This window comes from Aythya ferina (genome assembly GCF_964211825.1).
Source record: "Aythya ferina genome assembly, chromosome: 5".
Lineage (NCBI taxonomy): Eukaryota > Metazoa > Chordata > Aves > Anseriformes > Anatidae > Aythya > Aythya ferina.
This window is the reverse complement of record NC_140301.1, coordinates 17,802,088-17,816,373: the sequence shown is the minus strand read 5'-3', so window position 1 is coordinate 17,816,373 and position 14,286 is coordinate 17,802,088. Positions and strand designations below refer to the sequence as shown.

General features: G+C 38.8%; 1 protein-coding gene across 5 annotated transcripts in view; it reads left to right on the top strand.

The window, feature by feature from the left end:
• Positions 1-406: 406 nt before the first annotated feature.
• Positions 407-14,286, top strand: part of PPFIA1 (PTPRF interacting protein alpha 1) — a 58,183-nt gene continuing 44,303 nt past the window's right edge. For 3 of the 5 annotated variants that reach the window (XM_084520228.1, XM_084520226.1, XM_084520225.1), the window contains exons 1-2: positions 409-1,493; positions 2,588-2,851. In XM_084520228.1, coding sequence (XP_084376354.1) covers positions 2,588-2,851 — 264 coding nt within the window. In that variant the 5' untranslated portion in view covers positions 409-1,493. Of the gene's footprint in view, positions 1,494-2,587; positions 2,852-14,286 lie in introns of all 5 variants that reach the window. The other 2 variants (XM_084520227.1, XM_084520229.1) reach the window with 2 other exon arrangements.

The following is a 14,286-nucleotide window of genomic DNA, read 5'->3' as shown; positions in this document are numbered from 1 at the left end:
AAGACCTGCACACGCAGCCCCACCCTCGCCCCAATTTTATTGTAATGGGCAACGCAGGTGGAAGGAGGCCCCCTGAGGAAGGAGGACCCGCAGGAAGGCGGTGACGGGGCGACTCCGGCGCCGGCAGCGCTCAGGACCGCGCTCCTGCCCTGTTGCTCAGCGAGCACGCCTCCCACACCGCAGGGCTCCGCCGCCGCGACGCGGCAGCCCTCCTTGCGGGCGGGGACCCGTGGGCGGCGAGAGTATCGCTTGTCAGGGCAGGGCGCTGCGGACGGGCCCTGAGCGGGGGAGCGGGACTCGAACCCGCGGCCCCGCGGGCTCTGGGGGCGGTGCGCGGCGGTGCATTGTGGGCTTCAGGCAGGAGGCGCGGAGGGCGCCGGGAGAGGCGGGAGGCGGCGGCGGCGGCGCTGCTCGGGGCTGGCTCCGCGCGGCTCGAGCGGGGCGGGGCGGGGCGGCGAGGGCCGGGCCGGCCGGCGGCGATCCGGGCTCTCGGAGCGCGCGGGGCCTTCGCCGCTTTCCCTCAGGCCGCGCCGCCGAGCCCGGCCTCAGCCGCGGCCCCTCACCGGCCGCCACGGACGCGGAGGCGGCGGCGGGCGGAGCCGGGCCCGGCCCGCAGGGACGCGGCTCCTCCCGGCGCGGCGGAGCCGGCCCCGCGGCTCCCTAGGGCCCGCAGCCGGGCCTGGGCGCTGAGGGGCTGCGGGAGATCCGCGCTCCTCGCCCGGCAGCTTTGTTGGCGGGGGAGGGGAGCGGCGAGAGCCGGGTTTCGGGCGGCCCCGTGCTCCCCGGGGCCTGCTGCTGCGCCTCGGCCCCGCGGATCGCATGGACGGCTGGAGCAGGACAACAGGTCCCCCGCGTCGCGCCCTGCAGAGCGGTGTCGGCTCCTCGCTGCTGGGATTATAAATGTTTGAACTAAGACCCAGGAAACTGAACGGAGAGCCTCCTGTTGGAATTACTGGGAGAGGAAAGAAAGGAGGCTTTCCCGAGCCCTTCACCAGAAAACTCGAGCTGTTTTCCCATGCTGTCTGTAGTCCGTTTAATAACGCAGTTGTGACCTGAGTGGAATTTCTGAGCAATGAACTGTTGAAGCTTGTTGCACCAGTGCATCGGACTACGTTTTTTTTTTTTTTTTTTTTTTCTCTGCACATGATTCCTCCATCCCAGCTGTTGCAGGACCTACGGGCCAGTAATAGAGAAACGGGAAGCTGAGGCAGTTTATTTTCACATTCTTCTCTTCTGGGGACTTGGCTAGTTAGCTGGAGCTGCTGCTGCTTTTTATTGGATCTGCTTTTTACTCGGCAGGTTTATTTGTTTTCACGTGCACGGGGTGTTTCAACTAAATAGACATTGGACTAGAGCTGAATGGATGCTTTGCAACCTACAAGGTTTTGGGGGATAACAAAAAACTACTAAAAAAAAAAAAAAAAAGAGAGAAGAACTGGTACTACAGGAAACCTGGAGCCTGTTTTCCGAGCCTTTTTATTTTATTGAGCAAGGTAAATAATGCAGTGGTGTTGAAAACGCAGGGCTTATGGTAATCACACATGAAAATGTTACAGAGCACTTCAGGCTGTTCAGAGTCTTTCAGCAGATTGTGAGGTGTAGTCCTACTAAAAAGCTCTACATCTGTTTAGTTTTTGTTTAAAATGAGGATGAAGCGTAGGGGTGAGAACAAACTGTGGGACTTGAGAGGCTGGGAAAACCATTTTTTCTTGTTCTGTAGATTTGTGATGTTGAGAGAGGCTGTCTGAAGAACTTTAAGTGGTTCAGTGAAAGTGTGCAGTAATTGTGTTTTTCTTCATGCCTTTTAAAGCCGTGATGTCTTAAACGCTTGTGGTGATCTTTTAGGGTCTCCTGAAAGACCTTCCAGTTTAACAGTAGTAAAGTACTTGGATTTGCATAGTTAATTGTATTCATACTCAGCCGTGAATTATTTTTGCTTACCTTTACTGTTGTTATCCACAGTGACAGCTGCTACCACTTTGTAATGAAATTTTTTCTTTTTATCTTCCTTTACATGTTTATCTCTTGAATTGGATTGTTTGGATTTGTCACTAATTTATGTGCATCACGTTTACCATAGAGTTTCTGCAAGCCAGCAGCATAAGCTCAAAGTACTGTTTTAGATATTATCTTTCTATGTTTCAAGAGTTGGAAGAAGCATATAATGATTCTCCAAATATGCAGTGTAATCAGTAACTGTTTTAAGTATATAATTTTTGGTGGCTTGCTGCATGCCTTATCTTTGTTCTTTTTTTTAAAGATCTCAGCAGCAGTTTGCTCTCAACAAAAATATAAATCCATTAAAATGAGATCATAGTTTGAAATGCAGCTGTAAAAATCTGGTTTTGCAAGATGTCACAGGATTCTCATTATGAAGTGATGCCTTGATTGAATTGATTGTATACCTTTTCACCTGCAATCTTAATGAAATAGTGGCAAACACTAAGGTGTTGGCAACCTTTGCTGATGCTATCGCTGGGAGAGCTAAGCTGGTGTTATGGGTAGTATCCAAAGTCCCTTTGCTTATCCTGTTTAGATTTGTTTGACTTAAATTTATGGTCTTTGTTTTTTCTTGTTTTGTTTCAAGATGATGTGTGAGGTGATGCCAACCATCAGTGAGGCAGAGATTCCCTCTGGGGGAAATGGAGGCCATGGTTCAGGTTCCCCATTACAGTCAGATGCTGATTCCCATTTTGAACAGTTAATGGTATCCATGTTGGAAGAAAGGGATCGCCTTCTGGAAACACTAAGAGAAACTCAGGAGACGCTAACACTGACCCAGGGCAAACTACATGAAGTTGGTCATGAAAGAGACTCCTTGCAGAGACAGCTCAATACTGCACTTCCACAGGTATGGATGTTTTGAAAAGAAGGTATTTTTTAATATTTTTTTCTTTGTGCTTTTTAATTGTCTTTTTGTATATTCAATTTACTGAACAGTCAGGTTATGTTAGGGAAAGATCAATCTAACCTAATGCTTCCCTGAAGTATCTGTTAGTACTTGCTCAGTTTGAGAAAGAGCCCTTTCCCTCCAGTGTACGTTCCCTGTTTCTGGCATTTCTTCAGCTTAGGGATAGCCTGATTTCAAGGTCATCTCTACATTGTAGTGTTTAATAGAACTTGATGGACTTCCTTCTGTCACTAGTATCTTTTTATGTTGGTTCTAACTGCCTGGTTCATTCATGTGCTGAAGAATTCAATACAGACCATTTTGGGAAAGAAAACAGGCCATTCTGTTACGGACATGAAAATTCTGGTGCCTGGTGAATGCATGCTGAGTTGTTACAGCAATGTGGAAGTCTGAATGTGTTACTTAACTCCGTTCCTTTTGGAGAGATTTTTTTTTGTCTTGCTGGGAGTTGGCAATTACTAACTTCTGGAGGATGCAGCATGCCAACGTAGAGCGTATAGTACTGAATGTATTCTAGATGACAGTAGTGTGTAGCTATGAAAGATCAGGTGTCTACAGAAATTCTGTTTTTATCCATTTGTCTTAAACACAAACAAGCTAAAAACCCCAAACAAACAAAAAACAGCTGGCCAAACAAAAACACCCTGAACTTTGAACACTCTGGAAAGTATTTGATTGTAGGCAAAGCAGAGACTATTTCCAGTTGTCATTGAACTGTTGATGGCCGTACAGTTTGTGGTGAGCTTGGTTGATGTCCCAAGTGTGCCATGATAATGTTGAACTTTGCTTTCATTGTTCCAAGAATACATAGAATTTTTACACGTTTACATATCCTTAAATATCATTGTTACTATTTATACAGTTTGAAACAATTTTAAGCCCTCTTATTTCCACTGTACTCATCATAATGCAGTCACTGTATGACTTTTGGTATGGTATGGTAAGCGGTACTGGAAATTACTCAGGGACAGAAACTAAAAAGTGACATGTGTTAAAGTAGTTGTATTACAATGTTATGATGGAAATCAGGAGAAGTTTCCAACCTTCGCTGCTCCTTATGTTAAGTCATGTGCTGCAGGCAAAAATCATTCTTTGTTTTTCTGTTGCTTTTTATTGTAATAATTGTGCCTTCCCTTCAGCTGCTATTTCAGGTCTGCTGCATTAATGGATGCCGTTAACCAATTGTGTAATCTGTAAACTGGACTTGAATTTGTAGCTGAGTAGAATGGCCAAAACCCTATACTGTGCTGTTCTTTTTTTTTTTTTTTAATTCTCATTTTTCCTTTTAAATCTTGTAAGCTACTAATATGTAAACATTTCTTTCTAAACATTTTTGAAAGATTCATGCGGTTAAACAATCGCCAGTTTCATGGATGTCATACTTGTATGGTTTGTTGTGAAATCAATAGGAAACCAAGTCTCATAGTTCTGTTGAGAAAGAAATTTTACTGCAACTTTATATAAAAATACATCAAAGAATGGATTTTTGTAGATTGCTGTTGGAAAATAATGTTGTGGTGTGAAACTATACTACTTAGAAAGTGACGATTGTGCTTTCAAAAGTTACATTCATAAAGTATATTATTATTCTTGCTACAAATCAGAAATGTCTAATGTATTTGACAAATTTTTGTTGTTACTGTGGTAATGAGTGGGTTATTTCAGATGTGTAGGTTTCTGACAAAATTCTAATTTCAATTCTAATAAGTGTTCACTAGGAAAACTTTTTGGTGGGTATGGTATTTGGAACTAGTCAAACTTTAATTATTTCAAGCTGAGCATTCTTTTGAACTACTGTCTCAAATAACCTATTGTTCAGCTGTGGATTTCAAGTAGGGGTAGAAGCAGGATAACTTCAAATTTACTGACAACTACATTACAGAGTTTTCAGAAAAAAAACATTTCTCAGTGCAATCTTGTTCTTTTTTCTTAATCATAGTAGATGTTTTAAATTTAGTAGAAAGATGTGAAGATCAATTTGGGTAGTTGAACAAATGCTAGTATAGCTGCATGAATTACTAAGTCACTATCTAACAAATGTATTATTTCTACCCTGGCCTAGTGTGTACATGCAACTGGTCTTTGAAATTGATTCCAGAGTACTTTATTCTCAGGAGTATTGAATTGATTTCTTAGTAGGAGCACTGTACCTGGTTTACGTATTTAGCTGAATCAACCAATCAGAGATGTTCTGATAATTAATGGAAAATTCTTGTATAGAAGGAGGAATGGCAGATTGATTGCTTCTACATCAAAAGTTCTGTTTTTGCTATGAAGACACAATCTTGGCTGGTATCCTTGGACTTAATTCCTTACATTCACTGAGTTTCTGTGTGTAGAAAAGAGGTATATCTCTGTGTATATAGTTAAAAGAAAAAAAAAAAAAGGACAAATTAGTACTTGTGTATATGCACATCTCTGTAAGTTATAAAAGTTAATGCAATTTATTCTGCAGCAGTGATGTCCGTTCTTCAAAATAGAAGAGAAATAGACCCCTCTAGTACATTTGTAGTGTGGTGGGCAGCTAGTAATTTAAAGGCATCTGTTCTAGCTCACAAAACTGAAACAGCTAGTAAGAGCAGGAAGACGTTTTTATGGATCTCTGGTTCACAAAAAGAAGAGCGTTCTCATAGGTGTACTTTGTTACATTTACATTGAGTAAAATTGATAAGCTTTTCTTGTATGAACAGCTAGAAATGAAATTTATCAACACTGCCTTCATAAAATAACTGTTATCTTGTTTAATGTAGCTGTGATTTTTTGTTTCTGGGAGTTACCATCTCTTACCTTGGTTAAAGTATACTTTGACCTTGGAAACTGAATTTGGTGAAATCAAATTGCCATGTAAGAATTCAAAACTAAATTTATTCTTCCTAGTATTGTTCAGAGAAATAATGAAAATGAGCCTTTTACTTTGAGAACTTAAAGAACTTGTCTTTTTAGTGTAAACATGTTCAGTTATGATTTAACTATGGTTAGATGAATAACTGTCTGTTATTTTCCATGTTCTTTATGTGCCATCTAGAGCGTTTTCTACGAAATTTAAGATTACTGTGCTTAAAGTTTGTAAATCAGTCTTTGAAACGTATAGGATACTAGTGCATTTAAAATGTACGTTTTGAACTTAAGGTTGATGAGTTCCAGGTGACTACCAGTTTTTGCTGTTGAAGTGTTACAGAGTTCAATATGCTGGTAGGATTCCATGTAGAAGTTTCTGTAAATAACAAAATGCTTATTTTGGATAGAGAAGGCTGGCATTTAAGTTACACAAACTCTAGTACCTAGAACAAATAAAAGTACAGTTGATGAATTCACAGCAACTTTTATCAGGATGATAATCATGTATGTTACAGAATTTTACAAGCTGATGAGCAAATATGATGCTTTTGTAATATAGCAATATTCTGAAGATCTACCTTAATCCTGTATTTCTAATCTTTTCGTCTGAAATCTATCATATTCTTTTATTTGCAAGGTACATTAAATGAAGTTTAGAAGTTCTTTTCTGTTTGGTTCCTTTCAAAACTTCTGTATTCAAGGAGGTGTAAACTAGGGACAGATGAGAATTTTCTGTTAGGGGCAAGCGAGTGTGTGAAAGAAAGAACACTTTTACTGTAATATGCAGATAAATATGGAAAAAAGCTGCCTATAATTTTGGTTTGGCCGTACATAGTATCTTAATGTAAAGCAAGTCCTTGGTAGGTCAATTTTAGTTATGTTCTATCTATAGTAAATATTTAATCGCTACTATATGCTGCAGTTAAAAATAGCATCTGTCTTTATATTTGTATTCAATTAAATTCAGATCTGTCTCTATATAGCAGTTTTCCTTAGTTTCAGAAATACAACTTGATATTTTGCATGTAGGAAATATCTAAACTTTTGGTCTGAAGACTACCCTGGTATTGTTTTATGATGGCGAATTTATAGATTTAGTTGTCACTTTAATATTGGTGTTATTTGGATTTCTTCCAGACAGGTTTTAAATAATAGATGAAGAATCAAGGTCTTGAATTGTACACAGATATGAAGAACGCAGTTACGGAAAGTACATTAAGTAAAGGGCTTGCCAAACTTTGCAGTAGCTGAAATTTCTTTAGCATTTTAAGTGCAGCTCCGTTTACAGTATTCATAACTATTCAGCCTTGAGGTGACGTAGCCTATACTGCTTACTTTAGGAAGATGCAGTACTGGCTTCTGAGTAAAAGCCATTAGTCTCAGCAGTGACCTGTCTGTCCAGAAGTGATAGAGATCTAAAAAGGTTTCATTTGTGTGAATGTATGTCAGAGCAGACATATCCTCCATTTCTTTCATCCCATTGTGACAGCAAAGATGAACATGGACTCTTTCAGATGCTCTTTCAGGCAAGCGTAATTTTAGTCTTGTCTGTGTTCAGCTGCAGTTGCTGAATCTTCGCACTTACAGTTAGTAAATTACTGGATTGTCTTTATACTAGCTTAAGTCAGGTGGAGGTATGAATTCATGTTCAGGATTCACTGACTATGGCCATAAATCCCAGCTTCCCCTGTTTCGTTTACAAGGCAGCTTGTGTCCAAAACCTTCAGAAAATGAAGGGTTATCTGAAAGTATGCTCTATGACTGGTCAAAAAGCAGAGTAGCTGCACTTTTAACCGTGTTGTGGTCTATAGGAGTGTATTCAGAACCAAGCCACTAGCATTTGTTCCAACTTCTCAGTTTTTCATTTAAGTATGTTTGCATGAGTTTGTTGAAACATCCCGCCCCATCCAGTAGTCATTTACTTGGGTGTTGTTAGCAACTAGCTGTTTACACTGTGCTTTTGATGTAGGTTATGTTGATTATAAATTCACTTTTAAGCTGGATTAAATTTAAAATTAGTTTTACGTTTTCTTGTATATGAGGGTAAATTTTAGTGCTATTACGATGCTCCATCAGTCTCTTTAACAACGACAAAAAAAGTGAAGTCCAAAGCTATTGTCTTTATTTTCCTTAGCTAGTTTCTGGGAAGGATGTTTTGGTGACTACACAGAAATGCTTTGTGTTTGTTTTAATAGTGATTTGTGGATGTGGCCCTGAAAGATGATCTAGTGATTGTTTTTTCACACTCTTTAGTTACTGTGTACAAATGTCTGATAATGGGCTTATTAACTTCTGATGTGCTGTAGTCTAGCAAACAGGCTGTATGTAAGCTTGGGCAAAAAGAGCTCTAACCAAAAGAAGCAGTTTATAAAATACATAGTATATGCAGAATGAGGCGAACTTTGCATATATACTCATCTGTGCTAACTAGCCTGTAGTCACCTGTACAACAAGTAGTATTTATACAACAAGTAGTATTTATTTTGGTATCCTGAAAACAGAATTCTTTATCTGCCAGCCTTTCTATTTTTTTTCTGCTTTTCAGGCGTGTACCTCAACATTACTTTCAAGATGTCTGCTAGCAAGACTTAGAGTTTCAGTGTGGCTATTTAGCTGCGATTTCTATCTAGAGTTTTTTTTTTTTTTTTTAAATATTTCTTTAAAGATAAATATTTAAATACATTTTTTTCTCTTACAAGTTCTTAGTGTCTTAACATCCATTACTCCGTGACTTCAGTTTCGTCGGTCTGGTATTTATTTGGGAGAGATGGTTATTACCTTTATTAACACTATAGGATTTGAACTTAAAATTAAGATCATTAATTTGTGGTGTATGTGCTCGTATGATAAGTTAACTGACTGTCAAATTTCCACAAGCTTGGTGCTTCTAGAATATTCATTAAAAGGTTGGAGAAAACATTTCCCATGTGATTCTTATGGAATTGCAAATGGAATGTATTGATGCCGCATTTAAAATCAGAAAATAGCTTGCAGAACGTAGCATAGAAACTTAAGTCAAAAAGTAAAAGGATAAACATATAAAAATAGTTTTGGAATATGTAGATCATACGTAGTTAACAATGTTGTCAGAGAACTTGAATCTTTGGCGAGAACTTGTTGGCTGTCCATTAGTAATTTTGGATTTTATACTTCCTAACTGCATTCCAATACTCAATTAATATACTTCATTGTTTCACTTAGTCTTGCATTTTTAATTTTCCTGCTTTAAAGGAATATGATAGATGTCATGATGTAAGCTGCTTTTTAGCAGTTAAGACAGTTTAATTCACTACAAGTCAGTAATGCTGAATGGTATCTGTTGACATGTTTTAGAAAATACTTCCCGTAATTCCTTGTGCATATGGATTTCAATCCACAAATGCTGAGAGGGGATAAATTTGCATTGTGTGTGTTGGGTAATCTGAGTGTTCATAACTTTCCAAGTGCATTTTTCTTATAAGCTTGTCTATGTAGTCTCCAGATGCAAGTGGGGAAATGTGTAGCAGTTCTTGCCAGGAAAAATGTTTTCACATTCTCCAGGCTGAAAAAAATTATTATTTTGCTGTTGAGTGGAATGAGATTTTTTTTTATTCAACTTGACTTTTTTCACAGAAGTGTATGCAAATACTGTTTCTGCGTTTTGTAAGCTCCAGATAATTTTGTAGTGAGCTGAATGTGTGTCTGTAGGTTGCTTGAGGAGATTATTATCCTAGTTCATATATATAGAACTGGAGGAGGACTGTGGTTACAATGCTTCTTAAAAATATTGCTCAGTTTGATTTTGATGTGTTATTTCCCTCTGTAAATGGATGTGACTTGTTGGTTAAGCTGTCTTTTACTGGTGACCTTCATCTATTTCAGAGTTTACCTTGGGTTTCATGTAAGTGCTACTGAAAACCAGCTCCTTTTCTTCTGGCTGGCTGTCATGACAAGGCTCTGGGGCCAGTTCCTGCAGTGACTAGGGCTGTAGTGTTTTCACAAAAAGAAGCTTTGTTGCTTAATCTTCTCTTCTGCTATTCCACAGTGGCTGGCCTTGAACTATGCTCATGTGTTTATGTTCGTGTCTGCTCAGGAAATGGTTTTCGAGGATGGTAGTGAAAATTTTAACTGGAATATAATTTTGGTTGCATTTGAAATACAGTGTGACTTCTTGATGGCTGCAAACAAATAAGAGCAGTCAACATATCTTACCCCATAGTTCTCCTGTTTTACAGTTATGTTTTGAGAAATATGGATGTTTAGAAAAAACATCTGGCTTTAGAACTTCGATGAAGTGCTCCAAGATTCCTTGATGAAAAGGTCCTTATGCTCCCAGTACAGGGCATAATCAGCTATCTTCAAGACAGATTTGAAACAAGCACCTTCAGTGATGTGCCTAAAAGCTTGAAAAATTTGATGTGTATGTCTATCTAATTTTGTTCAGAGGAGAAAAGGAGAATGTCCTCTTGGAGATCAAGCAAGTGTTTTCCATTTGCTGCTGCAGTAGTGAAATGGGCAGCCTTTGATTTTTCTCTGCAGAACAGTCGTCAGTGTATGCTCTGAGCCATGCTGTGTCATGCCTTACTCCCCTATTGCTCATACATGGCATGGTTTGTTACCCAATTCCATTTAGCATCTAATTATCTAGAAGTTTTTTGTGCTTTCTTTGTTTTAATCCTGCCTCTCACGTATAAATAAATACCAAATTTGGTACTGGTCAGTTACAATGTGTTGTAGGGAAACACTGCATTTAAAAACACATTCTACCCTATGGTTCTTTTTAAAGGTAAATATCTGGTGAAAATTAGTAAAGAATGCACGCCACAGGTTAACAAACTCTTTACTGTAGAAATCTTTTTCCTACGTCAAATTTACAGGATGGCATACAGTATAAGGATGTAATTATATAAGCTTAGTAGCTGTTTTGTTTTACACTGTGTAAATGAACCAAAATATTTCAGGAGGTGCAGTTTAAACAAAGAATTTTTGTGTCAATCTATACAAAGTTTAGATTGGCCGTCTGTATAGTTGAAAGACTTTGCTATGAATATTAATGTAAACAAACTGTCTTGCAGCTGGCTGAAGTTTAATAATCATTGTCTTCTCAATGCTGGTGATTTCCTGTAATGAGAAATGGTATTTATTTTGAATTACTTGAAAAGGAATTTTGGCTACCCAAATCCTTAGTGTAAACGGTAAAACTTTCTTTAATGTGGAGATGGTTTGTTCAGTGAAGAGGATTGTAAATTGCTGTTATTTTAAAGGTACTAGTTATCTTAGCAAATAACCAATTTGATCAGTCTTTTTTAAAATGCTTATTAGCTTTGGAGTGTGATCATGAAACAAGCCACTGAAAAAGGGGAGAGATCTGCAAGTGGAATTGCTTGTTTGTTTCATTGTGTGCTGAATACAAATTGATACAAATTTTTTCACACTGTAAATTTAACTTTTCAGAAAGAAAATTGGGGGGGAGGAGTTCTGTTATACGTATCTGAAAGTGCTTCTGACTTGATCAATGACAAGGTTTAAACTCTGGGTTTGTGGGTTTGCATTGTGGATTCTCAAGTGTTTTATGTTAGCCTGTCATAGAAATCATGTAGCAATATCTACTTTTGACGATAGAATGTCAGTGAAAACTCACTTTCTCTGCAATTCTATCCAGAAACAGGAAATCTGGTAGCTGAAGTGGTGTTTTGGACTTAAATTCTGTTACTAGCTGTGCTTCTCACCGTAGTTCTGTGCATAAATAAGTTTTGTGGTTTTACTGTTCCCAATGGGAACCTGAACTTTGTGTAATACAGTATTTTTAAGGTTCTTTTATGTCACATTTAAAGTCCCAGCTGACATCTCACACTTCAATCTCTTGCTTCTGCTAGAATTTAAGACGGGACATGTCTTGTATCTTAATTTGGAAACACAGAGATGAAAAACTTTTCACCCCAGTCAGATATCCTTTAAAGGTTTGAAGGGAATTACGTGGTATGAAAGTTACCTGTAGCGCTAGCACTTCTTCAGATAATCTAAACTTTATGGGTATGAAAGATGACTATACCTTAGAGACCATGGAACAGAATTTGTGTGGAGAACAGTTTTTCAGACCTTGGGTATATGGTGAATTTATTTGGGGTCTTCACGTTTATGCACGTTTTAAGGAAATGTCTAAATTTAGAATATCTCTTTGAAGCTCTTCTTATTTGCCATATTAATTTTGTGTGAATGGCTAAAACTTGGCTTAGATAATCTCAGAGATGCCGTGGAATATTACTGTGAATCTTCCTAGAGTAATGCGTTTTTCATACGGTATGATCATTTTGATGTATTTCATAGTGAAGTGTCTCTGAAGGGTCATTACATTCTTTGTTAGCTGTATGTTGAAGAACATGGGGCAGGTGCATCTGGTAATTTCTTTTAGAACACACAGCTTGTGTTTTCAGAATGTCTTTTGAGGGTGTGGTTCGACAATATCTTCTAAAACTTGAGTCTGTTTCAATAAATGTGGAATTAGTTCTGGCAAAGGGAAAAATCAAAAAGCTTTTTAGGATTTTAGCTTTCAGTGCTTGTCCATGCAGGAAAGAAGCTGCCCTTTTCCCCTCTTGTAATCTCTTTATGTTCATACGTTAATGCAGTTCTGATTCCTTGTTGTAACTGTAGTCTTTAAAGCTTGCTTAATTCTCTTCTGTATTTTTGTGTAATGGTTATAGAAGATTGTCCAGGGAGGTGGTAGAGGAGAAATGGGCCAAGCTAATCTTTTCTCTCAACTGTGTATAAGGCCTCAGGGTCTCCTGGTTGCATCATTTTTCCTTCGTTTGTAGCCTAGCGTGGAACAGGAGGTACTTGCTCTTCAGACCAGGTTCCACACTAATCCGTCTTTTGCTCCAGTATCTGTTACCGGTTACAGCGTGTTAACAGACTATCCTCTTCTCTTCTTTTTCCCATCTTGCAATTTAACGTTAGTCATATCCCTGGCTTTGTTCTGTGATGTAACACGTTGGACTCCATGATCCTTGTGAGTCCCTTCCAGCTCAGGATATTCTGTGGTTCTGGTTTTTGGGTTCAGGCAGTTGTTAGAAAGCGTGATGGAACTGTTTGTTACAAGTATCCTTTGTGCAGTCAAAAAACACCAAACAACAAAACATTAAAAAAGCATAAAAATAAATTGTTTTGACAATCTGCATTACTGGGTTAAGCTCTTGTGTTTAAGTATTGGACGTGTCTATTTTAAGACATGAAAAAACTCTTTTTGAATAGGCTTTAGATTAGCTTTTATTGCAAAAATCAAGTAACTTTTCCATGGAATGGTCCAATTGCATTCAGTCCAAATATTGCAGACTTGTATATTTAGCTTTGGTTAGTAAATCCACTTAGCATAAAAACTGAATGTTATAGTACAAAGAAAAATAGAATGTAAAGGGACTGCAAGTTCAGTTACCTGCTGAAGACGTGTATCTGTCCTCATTGAGTATTACTTGCTTAAACAAGTTTGAAATCATAAAACTGAACTGTTCATCAGTTGGCAAAAAAGTGTGTGTGTATAATAGCAGAGCACTGAGGGGGAACGCATGTTGATGCTTGTTTAATGAGGGTGGCTTGGCCAGCCTTATTCAGATATTCCCAAGCACTCCCTGTTAACACGGTGTGAAAAATGTACTGTACAACTACTGGCCACAGAACTAAGCCTGACAACTCGAGGCCGAGATTAATGGCTGGAATAGGGCAGGGCAGTGCCGTGCCTCAGCTGCTGCTTACGGTTTTTGCAAGCAGAGGTATCTTGTCACCGAAATAATCATGCACGAAGGTTCTTGTTCTGGGTCTATTTCTGGAAAAAAAAAAAAAAAGTGAAATGGTATTCACGTGAGGATTGAGATGCTGAAAGTCAGTATTCAGGATTAAATGACTTTTAATTCTGAAGTCATGGAAATTTAATTTTAAATGTCAGCTGAGCAAGAATTGTACTGTTGCTTTTGAGTGCAGTATGTTTGGAGTTGATCAACAGGAAAAAAACACCGTGTTTCTTTTCTTGCCCAAGGAAACTGACAGTTCAGTATTGTTTACAACTTAAAAGATCTTGTTAACAGCTTTTGTGGTGGCTGCTCAGCCTCCATAACTGGGGAGGTCCACTAGAAATATTGGACTTGTGTGATATTTTCTCAGATACCTTGCAGTTAACTTTACAGTTTGACGTTTTTAGAAGCGTTTTATGTTGTGAAATCCTGTACAGGCTCCCAGGAGATCTTGACCAACTTTTATGTGGAGAGGAGAAATTTAAATGAAATCTCTATAGTGTCATATTAAAGATGGAGGCTGGTTTTGCCCTCGTCAAACTGGTAAAGCAAGATTCTTCCTCTTTAATTAAGTACAACTGTATTCTCCTTTTGCCATAGTGGATATGGGTGTGGGTAAGTTTTTTTACTGACATGGACTCCAAAAATGGAGATGCCTAAAGCTACAACTAAGAAGTTGTCCTACTACTTACTGCATTAGTTACTAATCAAAATAGACTAGGCTAGGGGTGCAGGAATGAGGTTATTCACACTGAAACCCTTCAAATTCATTAATGT